Here is a 24,238-nt window from a genome sequence, read left to right as displayed (position 1 = left end):
TGGAAGCTGAAGCAGATTAGCTACTTAGAATATACTGTTGATGTATAAGAAGACACCAAACTATTAAGAGATGATGACAATCTCTTGGACTTCTAAAAAGGTATTTCAAACCATTAAGAGAAGGATAGTGATACATCTATTAAAGAATGCTGGTGACAAAGTAATTTTTTGAGCAGGAAACACATATGACTATCAAAATACATTTCAAGTTTTGGGATATTTGTTATCTCCTTTAATAGGGACTTCTGAGAAATGGAAGAAACAATGTGTACATATTCCGATGCATACTATTTTAGGCTAGATGACTAAAATATTGGACTGTTATAAAATCACCCCTTATCTGTTGCATGGTGTATGTTGGCTTGACAAATGTATGTATATGTGTCTTTATCCTTGCAGCTGAGAATACAAGCTAGGAAAGGTAATTCAGTCTTCTAAGGTCAGATTATTTAGATGCACTAAAGTTTGGAAGATCCTGACAATCTTTATTAATCATATGGTTTTGATGGATGCATATTGATCCAGAAGGTAGTGAAGTCACTAGACCAGTCCATACAAACAGTTGCTTGACCAGTCTGAATCACATGCTATTGAAGAGGATCTTGTTGAACAAATTTCAGAAATGTTTAACAGTCCTGAATGTGCAAATCAAACACCCTGTTTGTTACAATAATACCCATACTGGGATATCTTTGAAGTTACTATCATGGAAGCAGAATGAGTTTTACTTTTGCTGTTTATCTATCTATATTTCTGGTTGCCCATGTATTTATCTATTGACCTCTGCATTTATCTCTCTCTCTCCCACCCCTCTCTCTCTCTCTCTCATTCTCTTTTCTATCCATCTATGGACAGATACCACTGACAGTAGAAAGGAAAGGAAAGCTCCACTTTGCAATAATGTTATGTTCAACATTTCACAATATGTGTAGAATATGATCAACAAAATTTAAAAATCATTTAATATATAAGCAAAATGTAATCAGCAATAATATGGGGTTTCTGTACATTTCTTCCTTCTCAGCGGGAAAAAATCATATATCTTCAGTGGAAACAAAATCATGCATCTTGAAAGCACAATGTTGATTCCTTGAAAACTGACAATGTTAAAGAATAAAACAAATACAATGGTTAATCATGTGATGAAATCTCAATTGACAAAAATCCCTTTGGCAGTAGGATTTGGCAATACATTCTTCATTATCTAAGTGGCATGAAACATTTTATAAAAAGTGCTAATGCCACCAAACCCTCTGACATGAGTGCGGTATCCCCACCCCTACTTCTTAATTATTGTCCCATTAAGGTTACACAACCTCAGAGGTTTGTGCAGTACATGCCTGATATGCAAATGGGTATGGTACTCATCTCCGAGGTCATATGACCAGCCATAATGTGGAGGAGAGAGTGCAGGGGGCTTGCTTCTCTGAGAACGTACTTCCTTTCTGAACTAATTTGATATCAGTACTCTAAAATGCAGCATTTCAGCATCAAGAAACTGCTGCTTGTACCCTTCATGAAATATATGGCCCAATATAAGGAACCCATAATTCAGTCTTTCACACAAAACTTTGAATAATTTCATAAATGAAGACCATTAACCACTAGCAATATTAGAAATAAGACATAAAAATATATAAGCTCTTTACAATGTACTGCATTTCCTAAAATAATAGGAGACAGCAGCCATATATAGCATTTTATTAAAAGATAATTGCAGGTGTGCAAGGCCTATAAAGGAAAGGGGAGGAAAGGTTACATTATGATTTATCTGAGGATAAAAACTGACAGTGTAATAGTTCAGCAAATGGAATTGCCATGGATTTAATTCTTAGGTCATAATACAAACAGAAACATTAGGAACCATCAAAGAATCCGTGGCTAGTAATGATGCTGGAATAATATGGTTAGGAGTTGTAAGTTAAGGTAACTTGGTAGCCAAGAATAATTAGTGAGCACAGATGAACATTTGTGAAGAGGAAGAAAGACAGATCTAAGTGAAGTAAAAATGCTGTGTGATTAGGAAGTACTGGATGAGATTAAGAATATGGCCTCTGCATGACAATCGCACCAGACTATCTTAAAATATATGTTTCAAATGAAAATGATTTTGGTAGAAAATATAGATGTAGCTGGAGCAAGTGTTATTTCTAATGCTAGTTTTATATACACTCACGCACACACACACACACACACACACACACACACACACACACACACACACACACACACACACACACATATATATATATATATGTATATATGTGTATATATCTATAGATATAGATATATATAGATATAGATATATAAATATATGTCTGTATGTCTGTGGGTGTAGAACAGATTATCATTCTACTCATTGCTTAGCCAGGCATTACTATGCAAAGTTACCCAGTAAATGTATAAGTTAATGTGACTTAACTCACTCAAAAGTATACAGGGCTTATAGGATTCAGAAGGTGTTTGTACTTTTAGGGGGTATATAAGGTAGAGGACATTGCCAGTACAGAGACTCACAGTAGCTTTATGATGGGTTACATCTACCCAGCTATAGGAGGAAGATGTTAACTTCCTTATGACTCCAATAAAAAGTGAGGAGATAGTAGCTGTAATTAAAGAGGCAGACCAATTGCCACTTTCAAAGTGGTCTGTTTTGGTCCTAGATTAACTATTTGGAGAACATGACACCTCCACTGTCAGCCTTCTTCCATGTTTGTTTCTTTATTTATTTACTTACACATTTACTTATGTACTTACTTACTTAATTACTTATTTAATTTGCTAATCAGGGTAGAGGACTGACCTCGATGGACCTTAAAACGGTGTTAGACACTTACAAAAGAACATTAGAAATTTTCAACAGTCAATTGTAAAGCATCATAGGAAAACATTCCATAAAGTTAAGAAGTCTATACAGAATGTGCAACACTTTTAATGGAAAGACACATATATATATATATAAGTACTGCAGACAAGTAATATCTCTGGAAAAAGAGGAAAAGTAGAAGAAAGGAAAGATATGAAGGAGGACTTTTAAGCTAATGAGTTAACAAGCATTTAAGTCTTATCTATAAGTGAGACAGAATCACTGGGCAGCATGTAATGAGGAAGAAAGTGCTGGAGAGAATTCAGGTTATGTTATTATTAGTAAACACCAGCAGAAATAAACAAAATAAATAAACACACCAACGAATGTTCAACGATAAAGAAGCCTTTGCTGTCAAGCAATAACATCCAGTACCTTGGCCATTCGCCTTCAAAGGATACATACAATTGAAATAGGCACACAATTTATACCCAGAGAGACTTCCAGTTACACTAATCGATTTCATACTAATTAATTTCCTTAATGTGCACTGTGCAATAAATATTTTTAACCATTATAGAAAACATATAGAAAAATGTATAACATGAATATAACATACTGAAGTGCACTAAACATATATCCAGAAAACAAAAACAAAAAACAGAACATTCCTAACCTATACAATTTTAATTTAATTATGTATTTAATTTAGATTAACTTCAAGATTAAGGCCCTTAGGATAAAGTGTCCTATAATTCAAAATCATTTTACTTTCTAAATCATTTAACTTTTTCTTGAAATCCCACCTCCTCTGCACAACATTCGCTGAGCTAAAGCACTAAAAAAGAAAGATTTATCAGAACCTAAGTGTGCAGAGTTAAAATTTTCACTCACAGGACTTTTCCTTTTGTTATTCTGTATATTACCCAAATGTTCCAATATTCTGACTTTAACTGCCCTTTTAGTCTGACCTATGTACCACCTCACATCAGTACACCCACAACCCACAACATAAGTTATCCCACATGAATTACAATTAAATTTGCCCCCTAGATACAAATTTACATCTATTAACGAAGGAGCCAGAAATGTTCCTTATTCTACTGCATACTCTGCAATGACCACATGCAAATGATCCAACCATCCCTAAATATGTACTGGATAATGGCACATTCAGTAATTCTTTTAAATTTAAATATCTCCTATAAGAAAAGGTAACATAGTTTGGGAATAAATGTCCTACAGTATAAACCATACAAACAATGTGCCAAAAATCCAACACCAACTTTTTCATTATATCCAAGAAGGTGGAATATTCTGTTACAAAATATAACACTTTCTCATCCTTCATTTGTCCTTCATTCTTCCTTCCTTAATTACATTTTAACTTCTCTTTTGGTTGAACCACCTTTATTCTCCACATCTTTATCTAAAGCAAAATGTAATAGTTTCTCATCATAACCTCTTTCTTTCAACCTATTCCTGTCTTCCAACAAATATTGATTCCTAAGTTTCTTTTCAGAAGTATTTTGGACAATACGTTTAAATTCTCCATAAGGAAGTGATTCCAATAATTGTCGGGGGGATGCATACTATCAGCATGCAAAAAATTATTAACATCAGTTGGTTTTCTAAATGGTCTGTATTGTGTATTATTCAGATTATCCACATAAAATTCAATGTCCAAAAACTGAAAATTTTAAGCCATGATCATTGTTATTCAAATCAGTAAGAAAAGAATCAAAATCTGATGGGTGTCCCTTACAAATAAACAACAAATCATCAATATAGCATCTATACATAACCACATGCTCCCTAAAAACTCAGTACTGTAAATAAATCTCCTTTCAAAATATCCTATATATATATATATATATATATATATATATATATATATATATATATATTTATATATATATAAAATGGCACAAGTAGGGACGTAAGGGGCACTCATCGCTGTCCCCTTCCTTTGAAGAAAAACTTCATTATTGAATTTTAAATAAGTATGTGCTAGACAGATCTCCAGCAACCTGACAACAGTACGAGGGCCCTCACCCATGATATCTCAAATTGTCTCCAGCCCCATCTCAGCTGTATGTTGGTGTACAATGCACTAATACCAACTGACATCCAATAAAAATCCTTTTCCACTTTACTTTGCTCACTTCATCACACAACTGTTAGGTATTTTTAACATCTGCTGGGATATTTGCCAAAAAAAAACCTTAAGTAGCAAATCTAATAATATCCCAACATTTTGCAAATACGACCCTACCACAGAGAAGATCAGCCTACCCGGGGGATCAACCAAATGTTTCTACAGTTTTGGGATAGCATAAAAAATAGTATCAGAAGGTCTAGAAATATGAAGTTTTCTTACATCATCCTTTGTTAAAGAGCCTAATCATTCACATCTCTCTAACAAATCCATAGGTTCACCATTAAACGCATCAAATGGATTCTTAGGTAACTTCATATAGCCATCCTCAGCCAATAAAAAAATTCTCCAGCATCTTATTATATTTGGCCCTCAACATGACCACCCAGTTGCCACCCTTATCAGCCTGCCTAAACACATAGCTGCCTATTGAACCCCTTAACCCCTTAAGAGCTTTCCATTCCTCTTTACTCAGATTGTAATTTGTTTTGGACTTAACAAACTTAAAATATTCAAATTCAACTTTCTTACACAAAATCTGCTCAAACTGCCATACTGCCATAGATGTTTTAGGGGGTATAAACTCATTATTAGTAGAAAACTGTGGAACCGTAAGTCTACCATAACCCATAGATAAACAAGTGCTATCCATGTCCCCATCTTCACAAAAAAATTCAAATTCATATATAGAAACATCTAGCAAAGGATCATCCTCAGCAACAGTTTCAACACATTCTGTTGCACTTATGTTACTAACTTTTTTTGTCAAAGAACACTTTTAGATGCAGTTTTCTACAATTTTTTTTTATTTCCAATAGTACTTCAAAGTTCAACTTCAAAGCTAAAGTTGGAATTTTCATAGGACCAAATTTAGTTCCTTTAATTAAAACTTTTAACATAGCTTCAGATAGTCCCATAACAGACAAATTCACAATTTTTAAATTATTGTGATTACTTAAAGTCCCAGTAAGTAAAAAAACAGTCCAAGACCTAGGAAACAGGGCAGAAACAGGAAATATTACATTGGTTAATTCAAAACCCAAGTCCAAAACTGTGTTTGGCACATGTTTGAACCATGTATAAATTGTGTGCCTATTTGAACTGTATGTATCCTTTAAACGTGAATGGCCAAGGTACCAGATGTTATAGCTTGAAAGTAAAGGCTTCTTTGAACGTGCATTGGTGTGTTTATTTATGTCTTTATTAGCAAAGCATTTACATTTCACATTAGTCATTGGGTATTTCTTGAGCTGTGCTTAGATGAAGAGTAGAAGGTGGGTTTTTTGAGGCAGGGTAGAAGGGGGTCCTAATGTTGGGTAGCCAAAACTGAAAAGCAGTGATCTGTGAGGTAAAGTTTGTAAGGAGGGTCAGGGGGGATGGTACCTTAGATTTTATCTAGAAGTATGAAGTGTAACCTGACAAATGAGGAATGAGAAAGAATTTTCTTTGAGCACTGTAAGAATTACGGATTGAATGACATGCTTTGACTTTTTGACTTTTTTTCTGACTTTTAACCAGTTAGCCTTGACCAGCTGGAAACAGAGGCACTGCCTTTTAGCAATAAGAGTAACAAATCTACAAATGTTATTGGTCATGATGTGTAGTGAGGATACCAGTTAGATGCTGTTATGGTGATTGGGGGGCCATATTCTAGGTGTACAAGGTGGACTTCTTTTCCAGTTGCAATCCTGCCTTATGGAGAGAGTGAGTGAAAAACTTTCCTAGACAGAACATGATTTTTTTTTTACTTTGTCATATCAATGTGATATTGGAAAATCAGCTGATAGTCTAGTCAGATTTCAGGGTGGTGAAGTATTTAAGTTGTTTCTGCTGGACCCTGGGTGTTATAGCGTATGCCTGAGTTGTTGGATAATGAGGGTAGCTTTTGTTGTGTCCTGAAGATCGTTTGCTTAGTCTTTAGTATTTAACAGGAGTTTATTGACTGGTAGCCAGTCTGAAAGCACAGAAAGGTCCTATCTAATTATTTTGCAGTTTTGTTGAAGAGGAGCCTAATATATATATATATATATATATATATATATATATATATATATATATATATATATATATATATGTATATATATATATATATATATATATATATATATATATATATATATATATATAAATGATAAGAATATGGGGTTACTTCCTTTGGGATTTTATTTATGAAAGGGGGACTCTAGGATTGGAAATAACACATAACCATGAAGAATATCATTGTTTTTTTTGGGGGGGGGGGCTGATGTGTGGATGAACCTATATGCACTTTGAAGGTCTTGTCTAAGATAGCCTTTAAACCAAAGGAGGACTTGAATAATTACTCCTGCTCCTATTAATGAATGTGGTAGGACAGTCTGACTCTAGATCAAAGGCATTGGTAACTTCAACAAAATGGATCCTAATAAATGCCCTTTGTTCATATTTTTCAAGGTGTCATCAGCAAGGGTATACACAGCTGTCACAGTGCTTCTTACAGACCAGAATCCACACTGCTTTGGAGTGAGAACCACTTGTTATTAAGTTATTCTGTAAGTTGGTTGTTAACTAATGCTTCAAAAATTTTACCTATGGTGGGCAAAATAAAAAATGTTATGATGTCATTAGCTGTTGATGGTTTGTTCATTTTGGAGAATGGTTTTATAACTACATGATTCTAGATAGCATGCATGATATTGTAAGTAATAAGACATAAGTTGTAAGGGTAGTACAATGGGGGTAAAATAAAACTACTTACACAGTATGATGAACCAGCCCCAGAGGGAGATGTCATTTGAATTTCTTCTAAGAGAATAACAATTTCCTTTTCTTAATTATTCTAATGTAAATTGCAGGAGTAATGTGTAGAGGCACAACATATTGAGAGGTTGAATTCTGTAGGTACAAAGAAGTTAAGATGATTTAAAAAATAATAAAAATAATCTTGCAAATGAAATCCTGAGGAGCAAGGGGTTCTGAGGTATAGTACATAGCATCATATGTGAGCGAGTCTTTACAGGGCATCTGGCATTTGACACAACTGACTATAGCCTACAACTTTTTTTTTTTGCCTTTCCATGAAAGTCTGATTGTTCGGGAAATGGATGACTTTATAACATTTTGTATGTTTTCCTATGTTTCATAGGAGGGTGAATATATTTCCATTCTCTTGTAAGGGTAATATTTTCACTTGTTGCAAGGCAGACTCTCTAATGTTAAATAGAGACTTTATTTTTTTTTTTTGTTATCCAGTTACTTTTATCTAGCTTTGCAGAGTCTTGTTACAAGGGGGAACTAATTATCCTGTGTGGATATGCCACAAGAATTAATGCAATATTTTTGGGATGGAGGGGATGCGTATCCCTTATAGAGGGGACCAGACAGTGCGTGTGAGTTACTGTTTTAATGCTGCAGAAATATGGGGGTGGTTTCTTATTGGGAATATTTAAGTCAAATGTTATAGGACTGCAGTCAGTGATGGAAAGAGGGATATGAATGGTGTTGTTGGTTATGTAAGGCAAATGTGATTTTCCTGTTTTAAGGTTTGACCTTGTAGAATCTTTAAAGATCTGCATGAGGCTGTGATTAACTAGGAAGACACTGATATTTGATTTTGAGAGAACACTGAGGTTATGGGCGAAGTCAGCAAGAATGAGAATATTTCTGAATTGGGTTGAGTGTTGAGTTATTAAGTTTATTAGTCTAAATTTTACTTGATTACATAGAGATAGGAGATAGGTAACCGTCAGATGAAGGTGGAAAAACTTGTTTAGGATGATAGCAGCCAGTTGAAGTCTTTGTCAGTGAATGAGGCACTTTGGGAGCTGAGCATGACTTTTAGTTAAAACACTTCCCTCACTTTCCTCTTTCAAAAACAATCTGAAAGTGCATCTCAAAACTCACTGGCTATGCCCATGCTCTAAACCTGACTAGCTCAAGAGTCATTAAATACTCTGATTTTCCCATCCCATCTAATCTTCTAAAGAAACTTCTTCCTTATAAAACTAGTTCTACTAACTATCTCTAGAACTCCTAATCTATATTACTTTCATATACTATGACTGTATTCTATACTGTAAATTTTGGGATTTTAACTGCATCCTTTGTTATGCCTGTATTCTACACTGTTATTTTTTTTACTATGATAACCTGTAATTGGCACTGTAAATAGATGTATTTGTCTTCTATATCCGTAGATAGAATTGTGTTAAATTCATTGTATTACCTAGGAGCTTATCTCCCCGGGCCTCTACTGAAAATGGACATGTATCCAGTTAGACTAGCCCGGTAAACAAATGTAAAATAAAATAAAATAAAAAAATTTAGTTTATCTCTAAGCACGATAATGTTTTCTTCGGCAACTATTTTTCCTTGTCTAGTATTAAACAATGTGTCTGTGCACTGGGAAGTGATATCTGATGTTAGGTCCGTCAGGTTTTATTTAGCTTTCAGTGATCCCTACAATATCAGGGTTTTAAATAATTACACATCTTTGAGTTGTTAAGTTTTGCTTTTTATACCGCCATCATTAGGAACTGATATTTTTATGGTGTTTTTATTTGAAGTATTTATCACGAGTTGGGAGAACACTGTAATACAATGAGAGGACCTGGGTTGATTTAAAGGTGACTGAGGAGTAGGCATGCTGTTTATAAACACTCTTCAGGGTTAGAACAGCAGTCTATGGCTGTTGTGATTCATAAAGGACATAGCACAGTGTGATAATACATTGTACTCTGTCTTAACCCACTGCACAGGCATTGTATACCATGACACCGAGTACATCTGGATCTTATTTCAGGGGGACTGAAAGTATATCATTCATAGAGTTGAATGCATTGATGTCTTTGCAGGTCCCAGTGGGTTAATCTGTCAGAATATAACTACATACTATCCTATGGCACTGAACCTGGCAATGCGACAGTCCCCATCCATGAGGATATAACAACATATGATCCTATGGCATTGACCTTGGCAGTGCGGCAGTCCCCATCCATGACGATATAACTACATACTTTCCTATGGCACTGACCCTGGCAGTGCGGCAGTCCCCATCCCCTGCTAATATGTTGTTCAGCTGACAGATAAGATGCATATTAGAAGAGTTAATATTATAAAAATGTTGGTATAATCTTATTGCCATTGGTTCTCTGTACTACATACAAATCAGTTTTCGCAACTTAGCTTGCCCCTCCTTCCAATAATACTGCTGAGCTTCTCCCAAAGGAAGCTTGGACAGCAACAGATACCTGTATTATCATACTATGGTAATAAACCTTCATCTACCATTTTATCTAGGGAGTGACATCTGTGAATATTTGGACCTGTATATATATATATATATATATATATATATATATATATATATATATATATATATTTGCATTTCTTAACCGGGTTACTCCAACTGAACCAGAAGCACATTTTCAGTGGTGTCCCGAGGAGAAAAGCTCCATTATAATAGAAACAATAATGAAAAGTACAAATTGAGATTAACCATACAATATATAAAGTGATGGTAACATAAAGTAGTACTAAGCATTTACATAAGGCAGAGAAAAGCATGTGCATAATAGGCAGGCAGGAAGTTAACAATGAAAATCGAGAGGGTCATAATATACAATAGTTGTTAATGGACATTTAAGTATTAAAATAAACATATTTGCATAAATTCTGGTTACAAAGTAAAATATAAATATTTACATAGATTGTAGCTACAATTGAACATGAGGTATGACGTGTGTGTATGTATGTATGTGTATATATATATATATATATATATATATATATATATATATATATATATATATATATATATATATATATATATATATATATATAGATATATGTCTGATACTGCATAAAAAAATGAATATGGTTCGAGGTGTTTGACTTTTGTGTTTGGATGACATCAGTACATTAAGAATAATGACTTATTGGGGAACACTTAGAATGCAGGGTCTGGGTTTGTCAAAGTGGTGGGAGGCCATGTTCTGTGTTGCTTTGAAGTTGAGGAGGAGGTTAGCCACTTAATGGTGTGAATATTGGCTCTAGATAATCAAGGTTATGTGACACGTTGATCCCATGTGCAAAAATGAGAAAAAGGAGGTTCTAGATGAATGGATGGATGGATGGATGGATGGATGGATGGATGGATGGATGGATGGATGGAGAAGCAGTGGGTTGTAAGCCTGCTTCCACTATTTGCAATGGGTTGAAAAGAGAATTATTCAGATTAATATGAAATATAACATTGTTGATAGCATGTCAACATGATTGCATTAAAATTTAATTTGATTTAGTTGGTATAAGGAATGTCAAAGAATTCAGAAATATACAGGAGGAATAAATTGTTTCTACAAAGTTGGAGCAAGTTTAGAGGCTGCAGTGAGAAGCTATGTGTACAGGGAATGTTAGGGGTACAGTCTGAGGCTAAGCATTTGTTAATTTGTAAGTTGAAAAGTACATAACTGGTAGAGATCTATGTTGTGAGGTGGAAAAGGAGAAAGTAATATTGGAAATGGATGTGTGGAACTGATTTAGAGATACCAACAGGAATACTAATTAAGGTATTTGCTTACTTGATGTGAATAAAGTGTGAAAGGGTGAGAAGGTGAATACATTTTAGAATGTAATAGAACATAGTTTGGTTTCTAGATTGAAGGGTAGGAAGTAAATAATGCTGTGGAAGTTTATTTGGATCAAAGAATAGAATGGGACCTGACTTACAGCTGTGTCTTTCTTTCAAGTATAGAAGATGTGGGTGGTGCACATGCATGTCTAGTTGGAGACGGTTATGACTGCAAGGATGACTACATATTACATTAGCTGTGAGTATTAAGAAAGTTAAGAATAAATAGTGAACTGGTAGAATGTTGTAAGGAAGACAGGCAGAAGATTGATGTATTTTATGTCATCAAAATAATTTTATAAGGCAGAAAAGGGTGTTGTAAAGGGAGGAGGTGTGATGTTTGGATAGATTATGAGACATGGGGCATACAGTCATGATAACTTGAGAGAGGGTAGAATAGCTGGGATGGTGGAAGGACAGAATTAAAGCAGACTATACCTTCAAATCCCAGGGGTTAGTACAGTACAACACAGGGATCTCAGCAGTGTTAAGAAGGACAATTCTGGGAAATAAATTATATGTGGAAAGAAATGAAGAAATTATGCCACAGAAGGGAATAGCAAACACAGTGCAAACGAGTGCTCCACAAAAAGCAAATAAGGTAAAGGCCGCAATCATGGGAATCATTGTATATAATAAATAAGCAGATGAGTGATGACCACAGGGACACTAACTTAAGGCAAGGCAGACAGGCACAATAAAAACAATATGACAGTTAATTTCTGCAGAGTGCACTGAAGTCTCTATAAGCAGAGCCATCTAAATGACATGAAATGAAATGTAGAATCAAAACACACTTAGCAATTAGTAAGATGCCAAAAGAAACATTTGATGGGAGGACAACAGAAGTTACAGTGGTAGAAAAGGCTCCAGTGATAAACCTAGTTTACAAAGCGGTTATCCCTGAAACAGAAACAAACAGAAAGGGATAAGCAAAAATATCAAGAGAAACCCAGGTGAACCTGTTAATTATATAGGGTAATGCAAAACAGTAGATACATTGTAAATGGAATAAAGTATAAATAAAACAGTGATTATGACAAATATATCACGAGCAAAGTTTTGTATGCATACATACAAGCTGCTTTAGATAATATACAAAAACAGAGATAAAACAATGTATAATAAATGTATTATCACCATAAATAATGTCTGTATGCAGGAAGTGAAATACATAAAAATTAATCGAAACTCTGAAAGATAAATGCATCTGCCCTGTGAATTAATCTGACCTGGTCATCAAGGCACTGTTAAGAAGGGCAGTTCAAAAGAATGGAAAGGACAAGCTATGTGGAAAGAAATGGGGAAATTACACTATGAAAGGAGAGAAAGGATACAGTACAGACAACTTCTCCACAAGCAGAAAATTAAGATAAAAGCCATGAATGTGGCAAATGCCAAGCCTAGTGATCAAATAGGAAAGTGCTGTCTACAAGGACACTCACTAAGGGCAAGGCAGCCAGATGCAGTAGAAACCGCTATGGCAGTTAATATATAGAGAGTGCCCCCAAAGTTTATATAGGAATAATAATCGGTAATCTCCAAGTGTAGTACCTCGCAGGATGCGCAGTAGCAAATCCCGCCCCGAACATGCCCCCAGCCCAAGCCAGCATGAATATTTATTTTGCCATTACTTTAGTCAAACATTCCTTGCATCGCAGCTTATTTCAGGGAAACCATAACCATTTTACAGGGACGTCAAAGTCAAAGAAATTTTCATTATAATTATAGTGGTTGGGAAGGTGGATACCAGTTCAGGTGGTTTATGCAGAAAAATGGACCCAAGTCACCAGTGCAGGTCCTGTTGGACTGGCATAATGTGGTGGTATCTCGACATTCCTAAAAGTAGATGCAAAGGTAGAGGTCTAGGTAAAGAGCATTACTGTAATACAGCTAAGAGAAAATGATTGTATGCTTGACTGCAGGGAGTTCAGCAGGATGTGCTTGACGACAATAATGTTTCTAAGATGGAAATGGGAAGGTTAGCTTGTTGTCAATAACTGCCCTCAAATGTCACACATTTGACATGAATTTATGTGAATTGTAGATTGCACTGTAAGTAATATTGGGAAAAAAAGGGGAACTGATGAGTCGCTGAGGGAAGCATGAATGAACATAGTAACTCTGTTAGTAGTGTTAAAACTGGATGCATTCCAAGTCTTGTGAAAGTTATTTAGTAATCACCAATGACCTGAGAGAAAGAGAAGTATGCTGTTGCAAGGCAAACCTCTGGATCATAAAATGTCTGCTTAAAGAAACTATAAAAAATGAACTGTAAAGGGCCAACAATGGAACTATGTAGGACACCACAGGCCAGAGATTAAACCCCTCTGGATAGATGGGAGGAGGAGTCCAAACAACTTCAAAGATTTTACAGTAATGTTGCAGACAGTCAAATCTGTTCCTTTTTTTTTTTTTTTTTGGTGAATATGTTTGCCATGTTTTGAAACACCTAAATGTGAAACAGGTTAAGCAGCACAAATGCTACAAGAATAAGCTTTCATGTTGCCAAAAAGTGAAATTCTGTATGGTTTCAAGTTTCTACTAAAGGTGGCTACTACCCTAGCTGCTTTTTACTGCCTTGTTATTGAAACGGTAACCTCAGTGACTGCAGTGACTGTCACTCATACTGTACTTTCCCCTGCCAATCATGTACGCCACGCCCACTCCACGCCCAAAACTGAGCAGAACTGAGTGCGAGGTACTACACTTGGAGATTACCTAATAATCTGTCATAAAATTAAACGTGCAGCCACAGAATACTAACTAACTGTCTTTCGCTTTTCCCGGTTAGAGGTCGCCACAGCGGAACTCCGGTCCGCTAATGATTGGCAGTTGATTTTTATGTGCTGGCTTGCCAGGCCTAACGCACAACCTTCAACGAAGGAACGCCCATCCATGCATGTCGACACACAGAAGACGCTCTAACTGAGAATCGAATGGGCAACGTGTAACTGTGAGGCGGCAACGATACCGCAGCACCACCACCGCTACTTAAACCTGCAGCCACAGAATATTGGAGAAATTCTTGGTGAAAATATGGGACAGAAAAACAGAAGTTACAGCAGTGAAATGACTTCATTGCTGAACTTAAGGTATAAAAGTCATAATCCCTCATAATTACTAGGATGTTGGGAGAAACTGTTGATGGCAAGTTGAAAGAGGGGAAAAGAAGTAACAGTGGTGGAAGGAGTTTAAAAGTCATACCTACTGTGGTACAGCTGTGATCCCTAGCAGTGTCCTTGTGACAAATGTAAAACAGATTGCTAGTAGATAAGAGACTGAATGGGGCCTGAATGTATTACAGCCATACCATCTGGGGTTAAACATGTAAAGTGTTAATGCAAAACATCTGGGTAAGAAAAGCCAAAATATATGGGAGGGTGCATGATTTCTAGTCCCATTGTGGTATGTGATTATGTTGTAACTCTTTAAGACATGGAAGGATTTGGAGAATTCAAACAGGTACAAACATGTCACTAGCAACAAATCACTACAAAAATGTGTATGTCTGTCTTGACAGATGTCTAATGAAGGCATTGTCTAGATTAATTCAAACAGAACAGGCAGAGATTATTGGAAAAAGACTGGTAGTTATGCCATTGTGAATTCAAGGCTTTTGCATGAAACACTTGAGAATAGCCTAAACCTTTGATGATTTAGAGTGGGCAATCATAAAAAAAAATATTTTTGATTTTTTCGAGTGGGTGGATTTGTTGAGGATGTTTAAAGTCTGTAGTGTCCAATCAAGATATGTTCTGAACATATTTTGGTTTGAGAAGGGGCTTGTAAAGTGGTAGGTAAATAATACAAAAGATTCTGTGCCTGCAAAATAGACACAAGACAATTGTCCCTTTCTCTCTGTTGTTTGTTTGCTAAAATTAACAATGCATTTTTAGATGTCAATCATTGAATAATATGCTTTAAGGGAATTTTGTGCAACATGTTTAATGTCTGCCTGACAAGTCTTTGACTCATTTCTGATCGCCTCATAGAAGTGCAGTCCCAAAAGATTGAAATATCCTAAATGTATACAATGAGGAGTAAAAAAAGAAATATCCATGCTACAACCCCCCCACCCCCCGTGAGAGGAAAAGCAAAATTGGAAATTAATTTTCGAATTGGAAATGTCTACCAGGATGCAGAAACCTTACAAGTTAAGGCTTTTGCATCACTGTAAGCCTTTCTGAACCTGTGTGTGTCTCAGAGCTGTGCTACTAGGCTTTCACCATTGCCTTTACTTCCATAAATCTTCTGAGGGAGATTATTGATTCTCTGTTTCCCTACACCCTTGTTTCTTTATATATATATGATTTCCATGCTATTTGTTGAATGTCTTTTTCTTTGAATTGAGAGTCATCTAGCTGAGTACGCAATTAGAGAAGATGAGTTCACAATGCAGTCTTAGTGTTGATATAGCTATATCTATATTGATATATATATATATATATATATATATATATATATATATATATATAAATAAATAAATATATGTATATATATATATATATATATATATATATATATATATATATGTGTGTGTGTGTGTGTATTAGAAGGGTTGTGGGGGCACGTCCCTCCACATTAGACATGTAGGGAGCTTATCCCCTACAAAAATGTTTTTATGATTTTTTTTTTACTGTTCGTGTTATTTTTATAATTGATCATTATATTTCAACATTTGTATTACTGTTGGCCACATAATGCTGACAATGTGTGTTAGCAAAGTCAAATGTTTGCATACATACATATATATATATATATATATATATATATATATATATATATATATATATACACTCAACCAAAAAAGCTGGTGCTCAGGTCTGGCAAGTGCATGAACAAAAAGCAATGCACGGAAGTAAAATATCCAGCCCAAAACATAAAACATCCAGCATAACCATGTTCCAATACCGTAATAAAACGCTGCTCAGCACTATGGCATAGTTCCATTTTAATTCCACATGAAATAAATAGACAATCAAGACAATGTCATAGCAATCATCATATATAATGGACAGCCTCCATTACTTACATAGTATGTATATATATATATATATATATATATATATATATATATATATATATATATGTATATGTGTATATATATATATATATATATATATATATATATATATATATATATATATATATATATATATATATATATATATATATATATATATGTGTGTGTGTGTGTGTGTGTGTGTGTGTGTGTGTGTGTGTGTCTACTTCATAACACTGAAATTTCATAACTTTGAATTTCATAACATTGAGACCATAACATCTAAATCCCAAAACATTTAAAAATCAAAACATTGAAAACTCAGAACATTGACAGTGTGCATCATAACATTAAAAACTATAATACATATGTAAATAACATCATCTCCACCTATAACATCACCTAACAAACACACTTTCTACTACTTTTCTGCAGGGGGGCAAGCCCCCCTGCACCCACATGTGGGGCGGCTCTGCCCGCCACACTTCCTGTACATTAAATATGCCAACTCAAAGATCGCACTAAAGTGGAAAAAAGTTAATTTCCTAACCTCACTGTATCACAATCACCATACACTGAGGTTAGGAAATTAACTTTTTTCCACTGTAGTGCGATCTTGGAGTTGGTATACCCCCCCCCCCCCACACACACATGGGGGGATGCAGAAATGTAGTAGAAAGTGTGTTTGTTAGGTGTTGTTGTAGGTGGAGGGGATCTTATTTACTAGTGCAATATAGTTTTCAGTGTTATGAAGCAAACTTTCAATGTTCTGAGTTTTGAGTGTTTCGGGTTTTTAATGTTTTGAATTTTCGATGTTATGGTCTCAATGTTATGAAATTCAACGTTATGAAATTTCAATGTTATGAAGTAGACCTGTGTGTGCGCATGCACGTGCGGGTGTGTGTGTGTGTGTGTGTGGGGGGGTGTGCGTACACGCGCAAGTGTCCGCAGGTTAGGAGGTTAGGATTAGAGTAAAGATAGGTTTAGTGTAGTGCTGTGTGTGTGTGTGTGTGTGTGTGTGTGTGTGTGTGTGTGTGTGTGTGTGTGTGTGTGTGTGTGTGTGTGTGTGTGTGTTTATGTGTGTGAGCAAGTGTCTTCAGTTTAGGTTTAGAGGAAAGGCTATGTAAGTTTGTGTGTGTGTGTGTGTGTGTGTGTGTGTGTGTGTGTGTGTGTGTGTGTGTGTGTGTGTGTGTGTGTGTGTGTGTAAGTGTTTTGTGTAGTGCTACTGCTAAGGAACTGGCTTTTCATCAAGTCATTTATAGGGTTAGGGATAAGGGCTGTGGCAGGACTAAGGTTATGGTTAGTATATCAGTGGATCCTGTCCATCATTACTCATATCTACCAACCCTAATTCTGCCATTGCCCGTATCCCCAGCTTTATGCACTACCTGATGATAAACCTTTCTCTAACACTATCACTGCTCATACAAGGTATGTCTGAATAAGTTTTTTATCAGTTGCAAAAGGAAAGTTTTTGCTTTCCTTTCTCTGTCAGTGTAGTTCTGATCATTTTTGTCTGCTGTGTTAGTTTCAGTGTGGAAGAGTTGATGTCATGGACTTCATTGTTTCTGCATGTCAAAAACTGATGTATAGAATTCTTTATTTATCTATGTAGATGTATAATATACACATATAAATATATATTTGTATTAAATATTTATATATATCTATGACAGATAGACAGCTTCATAGCTGAGTACAAGGATAATAACCCCCGGGGGGGGGTTAAAATCAGCCATGCTTACCAAATGTATCTGACAAGTTTTTATAATATAGGGTTATTTTAAGAGGGCATATGAAGGCTTGTGCATGGATGGCCAAATATTTACTGGCTACCTTTGTCCATCAGAGAGTTAGGTGCCAGACAAGTGGTACATTTCCAGTTCTTCGTCCACTGCTTTATGTGGATGGGAAAGTCTGTTCAAGGGAAGGGGCAGTCTCTGAGATACATACTAGTCCCACCAAAATGTCCTGTTTATGTTGCAAATGAGTTTTACATCTCTACATCAGATAATTCTAATGCTATTTGCTTTATGGATGTGCAATAGGTTCATCAGAGTAGGATTAGAGGGTGGTGTGTAGGCCAGGCATAGATAACCTGTCAGCAGTCTGAAGTAGATTGAGTACAAAAGTAGGGCTTTGAGGTGGTACACATTAGACATGTTGTTTATTCCCTGTATCTTTTTTGTAAGAAACCTCTGCAGAGATTCCATTTGTTGCATATGCATGGTCCAGTTCATACCAAAGGGGATGCTGTACTCATTGTTTGGTCTGATGAGGGCTGAGTACCGCAAAATAATGACATCCTTGGCCCTAGATACTATATGCTTGCTTATAAGTTGTGCAACACAGAATGATTGCCTTATTACCATAGACATGATGGCCAGGTTACTGTCTACATGCATTCCCAAAACTCTGACCATTATGTCTACTCTTAGGTGTGTATTATCACTGAAGTAGTTTCCATGAGTAGCTTTCTTCCAAAAGGACACTATTATGCATTTCTTGGCATTGAGTTTTAGACCATGGCTCTGGCACCAGTTATTAATCTGTGTCAGGCCTTCTTGAAGGGTATTTGTGTCTTTGCATAATTCTATGACTGCTCCTAGTTTGCAATCATCTACAGACTTGGTCAGTCAGAGGACCTTTACATTGGCCTTGATTTCAGAGAAGTAGATGCCTAAAAGGAGTATCCTCAGTGCTGAGTCCTGAGAGACTCTGCTAGTGGCTGACCTCTTTGTAGAGGTACAATGACTCCTTGGCTCTTATCTGTCAGTCAGGGCTTTATACCTCTATCACATAAGTTATACATAAGGGTGTGCTATCCAGGTCCAAGAAAGTTGTAGTACCACTTTACTCTGCCCTTATCAGACCCATCATTGACTACAGTGCCCCCTTTGGCATGTACTTGACCAGGAATATGCAATAGTTGGAATGCCCACAGAGGTTCCTCACCAAGGTAATCCAGAGTATTACCACATTATCCTATACAGACTGCCTTAAAGCCCTATCTCTGTACTTGGTTTCTTACAGCTTACTGATACGTGATCTATGCCTGGCATATAAGGAATCCTCAGATCCAGTCCCAATGGACCTTTTGGATATCTACAAAATAAATAGCACCAGAAACACTAGATCCAAGAATTTAAACTTTGCTTGCAACATAAATAGAACATGCTGGTGAGATGGCTATGTGTCTCAAAGGAACCCAACATGTTGGAAAAGGCTCCACAGGCATGTGAAGCAGAGTCAGTCGCTAACTCTATTAAAACCTAAATTTGACCATTAGATGGGAAATAGAAAATTCATCCTGGTCTGACCCTTATGTCTGTGATAGACAGAGGCTGACAGTAAATATTGCCTAAGTAACATACATCCCCACTAAACCTTTAGCAACCCCCTAACTGACATACCCCTCCAAACAGGCACTCATGTTACATGGGTGCACATCTGGTTGGGTTTCACAGCTAGGCTTATAAAGGCCCTGGTGGTTGTCAGTCTGGTATATACCAAACAACCTATTTCCTGAGTTTGTCTATAATGCCTGAGTGTGGTATTGTGTCAAATGCTTTGACCGGGTCAAGGAAGGCAGTGTGCACCATTTTACCATTGCCTTTGCTTTGATGACCTTCTTGAAGAAATCCACCAGGCTGAGTAGATATGACCTGCCCTTGAAGAAACCAAACTGAACTGGATCCAATGTCTACAGGGTTTCTTTATTATTGTTTATAATTTCAGTCACAGTTATTTCCAATGATAATTCTTTTCATGACTTTTCATATGACACTAGTTAGACCTATGTGTCTTTAGTTACCTGGGTCCGTAGATGGCCCACCCTCGTACAGAGGGATGACCATTACAGTCTTCCATCTGTCTGGAGGTTATAGATAATTAGCCATTCTAGTGGTCCTCAATTGTCATGTTTCATGCTATTAAGGAGGCATACTGGGATATTATCAGGACCCATCGATGCAGTGTGCTTGACCTTGGAGAATATATTGATGACTTGTTCCCTAGTGATAGTTGGGGGAGTTAATGTTGTGGGTATTTCTTTAGGGGTGTTTGGAGGGGGAATGCATGGTAAAACTGGAGCTAAATTTGTTGTCTAGTAGATTTGCTATATCTTCCTACTTATTATAAGTTACTCTATTTACAATTAGTTTGGCACATTACTGAGTACTGCCTTTGAAGTTGGCGATACAGCTGAAGAATGTATTGTGATTATCCTTAAACAGGGAGGCTATTTTTAACTCAACTTTGACTTTAGGAGACTTGATCTTGAGAGTATGAGAATGGGTTATATCAACAGCATGCTTATCCTCATTTGGTAACTAGTTCTTTAGTGGATGGTCTCAGTTGCTGTTCACTGATGCCTCAAATGTTGTCTCTCAGCCTGTATGTAACACGAACATTCACCCATCATTGGGGAAGCCTTACTATGACCTCATAGCATCCTCATGTGAATGCTAAATGCAGCAACGTCTCTTCTCACATCTGCAGTCCAGGCCAATGTCCTAGGAATGATCTCACCCAGAAATGGCCCTAGGATTCCTAACCATTTTTCTCCCTTTTTACCTTATTTTGATATTCATTCATAAAGTCAGGCAAAATCCGAGGTCATGTTCATAACCTTACTGTGGTGTCCTTTAAACTTAAAGTCCTCCAGAACTCTGCTGACAGCAGTCTGACAAGCATCACCTCAGACTTCTTTCTGCTTCCTTAATTTGAGCACACGATTATTCCTGCACAATAATGACCGGAAACTCTTCATACTCACCTAGGGTGGACTAAATCTTCTCTTTTACCCATTACCAAAACACACTAAAGCAAATGGGTCTGTTTTTCTGTTTGGGACTCTTCCAAACAGTAAGATCTCTTTGCAGCTCCAATGTCTGTAGTTTTAGATTACTCCTTCCAGGTTTTTCATACAAATTCGTGTTATATAAAGGCATGTTGTGCAGCCAAATATAAATTCCAGCAAGTAGCCAGTACTCTATCTTTGGCTTTTTTAATCTTCTGCTAAACTTTCTTGAAGGGACTTTCCTGATCCAACCGCCTTTCTACGATTCCTTCCATGCATGAGATTTATATTTCATTTTAGAGAAGTTATCCCTTCTTCCTTTGAGCCTTTTGCTAAAGCCGATTTGAAGTATCTGAGTAGGAAGACTCTTTTGATACTGACCGTCACATCTGCAAGAACAATGTCTGAAATATATGCATTATGAATAAAATCTCCATACTTGTTCTTCTAAAAGCTTAGGATCATTGCAAAATAATGTTTCTTTATGCCCATGGTGGCCAAAAAGGTGCACTGTAATCACTCAGTCATTTTGCCTCTTTTATTTCTTAACTACTCAAACAGAGGTGAATACGTATTATATTACAGAGACGTCCACAAACAAGTTTTATGGAGATGGAAGGAAAGACTCACAACTCACTGTCCCATTTCCCAATAGTAAATTATTTTCCAAAGTTACAAAAGTTTCTTTGTTTAAAAGGCTTGCTCAATGAATAACATTCTGTTACAAAAAGTATTAGATGGCTGCCGCCTATGCCTACAATCCAGTTTGGTACAAAGTGCTTCTTCTTACTTTTTTTTTATTTAAAAAGTTAGTTTAGATAGTAGTTGCACAGCTGCCACATGGGCTTGTCTGAATACTTTCATAACACACTATAAGTTAGATATGATCAATGAGTCTCTGTCCTCCTTTAGAGCCAAAGTGATCAAAGATATGTTCCTACAGTGACCACCCAAGAGTATAACTTTGAGATTCTGTCCAGTTGTTTGATGAGGATGGACCTCCTATGAGATATGAAAGTTAGGTACTTACTGTCACAATAGGTCTGGATAAACAAGTCTGTCCTCATTGACATGCTCACCCATCTTCCCCCTGCCTTATGGCAATCATGGTCTGGAACATCATTTATAATATTGTATCTTTGTGTTCTCGACTCTTAAGAAGTGCACATGAGATATACAAAGGAAGTAATGTGCAAAGCATTATGGGTAAAGGGCAGAAGCTAGCAGCCTAAGAAAGTTTTAGATACTGTGGTGACTGAAAGCTTGCACTCTCAGGCCTGCTAATTGACAAAGTTGGACCTGCTCACCTAGATCTATTGTTATGGCAAGTATATAATTATTTATATAAAGCGTGTATACTGGAAGTCACCTCCCATATTTTTCAGTTTCCTTTATGTGCCTTCTTCCAGTAAATTGAGAATTTACACTCTAAAACTGTATGGCGTATTACTAACCAGTATCATGTGAAATTACTGGACCCAGCTCTATCATGACAAGAAGCAGTTATAATTCTTTGTGTAAACTTCCCCCTGAGTTACACTTTGACTATAGGAGAATAATATTAAGCTATGCTAAAATATGAACTCTTCACTTGCCTCTAGGGTGTCATCAGCATTCACCATCCAGCAGTCTGTCCAGGTGGCAATGATCAGGAACAGGGTAGAAACAAAAGCCATGCAGAAGGCCATGAACTGGAGCACCACGATCATTCTGAGCTCTAGAGGACTCCAAAAATACAAACAGTAGTTTATATACAATCTGGCAATAGAGTTTACAGTCAAACTGTACATTTTATTTCCCTTCCCTCTCCCTTTCAGTTTGCAGCATGTACAAGATGATGGAAGGCTTTATCCTTTAGCAGAACCAAATGTCATAACTGTATTCCTAGTAGCATGTTAGCAGAGTGTGGCAGCTGCCTTCATGGCAGAAGAGCTCAATGGCAAAAAATTATAAGTACACTACATTATGTGGTTTGAGTCCTAAAAACTCATTTTACTTGTGTATGTACGTGTGAGTGCATGCATGTATATATTCATGTGTAAGTGCATGTGTGTGTGCATGTGTGTGTGTGTGTGTGTGTGTGTGTGTGTGTGTGTGTGTGTGTGTGTGTGTGTGTGTGTGTCTGTCTAATCTAACCATATCTTGCAACCTTTAAGTATTAAAATTATAGCATCAAACATTAAAAATCATGCAAGCGAATCAGCAGGAGGAGCATTTTCTTATCTTTCAGAATAAAAAATATTCAAGTAGACCCCATAACCTACTAAGTAATAAAGAATCAGTGTATGTGCTTATTTTAGCTATCTAATAACGAATGCATAATATGCATATACATATATATGTGTGCCGCTACTTATATCATTGCTGGCTGACTTCAAAGTTGTGCAATATTATTTTTGCTTCACTGTATAGTTTTTCAGATCTCTGCTGAAGGTGTTGGTTTTCCCATACCCACTCTCCCTATTCCTGTCTTGTTGTTTAAATTTGGAGGCTTTTGCAGTTGCCTGCCCCCACTGTAGATTTGATCTGGGACACTCCCCCCAGTCCCATCTCTTTACCTCATTCTACCTAATAGACTCCTTCTGCACTTGTTTTTAGTCATTTTTAATTTAATTGCATTTTTTAAACTGTTTGGTCTAACATTGCTACATACTCAAGTGTGCTAGCTTGCACTGCATTTGAATTGTTTTTACTGCTGTTTTAGCTACTTTTCTGTATTTAAAAAAAAAATCTAAGCCTGTTTCCTACCTTTCCTGTAACTAGTATAGTCCAGATTCAGATTTGCTGTATACAGGACTCTATGTAAGCTTCTGAGCCCCCCCCCCCTCAAGCTATCTGTGTTGGAGGGAAGCCTTCTA

At 36.4% G+C, this 24,238-nt stretch overlaps 1 protein-coding gene across 1 annotated transcript in view; it reads right to left on the bottom strand.

Annotated features, from left to right (window-relative positions):
- LOC122793780 (claudin-16-like) overlaps positions 1–23,107 on the bottom strand; it is a 153,534-nt gene extending 130,427 nt beyond the window's left edge. Inside the window, exon 1 of the mRNA XM_044061970.1 lies at positions 22,976–23,107. Coding sequence (XP_043917905.1) covers positions 22,976–23,089 — 114 coding nt within the window. The 5' untranslated portion in view covers positions 23,090–23,107. The remainder of the gene's footprint in view (positions 1–22,975) is intronic.
- Between the last annotated feature and the right edge of the window lie 1,131 nt (positions 23,108–24,238).

This window comes from Protopterus annectens, chromosome 2.part0, assembly GCF_019279795.1.
Source record: "Protopterus annectens isolate FY-2018-M chromosome 2.part0, PAN1.0, whole genome shotgun sequence".
Classification (NCBI taxonomy): domain Eukaryota; kingdom Metazoa; phylum Chordata; order Ceratodontiformes; family Protopteridae; genus Protopterus; species Protopterus annectens.
Note: the sequence above shows the minus strand (reverse complement) of the source record. Positions and strands in the feature narration are given on the sequence as shown.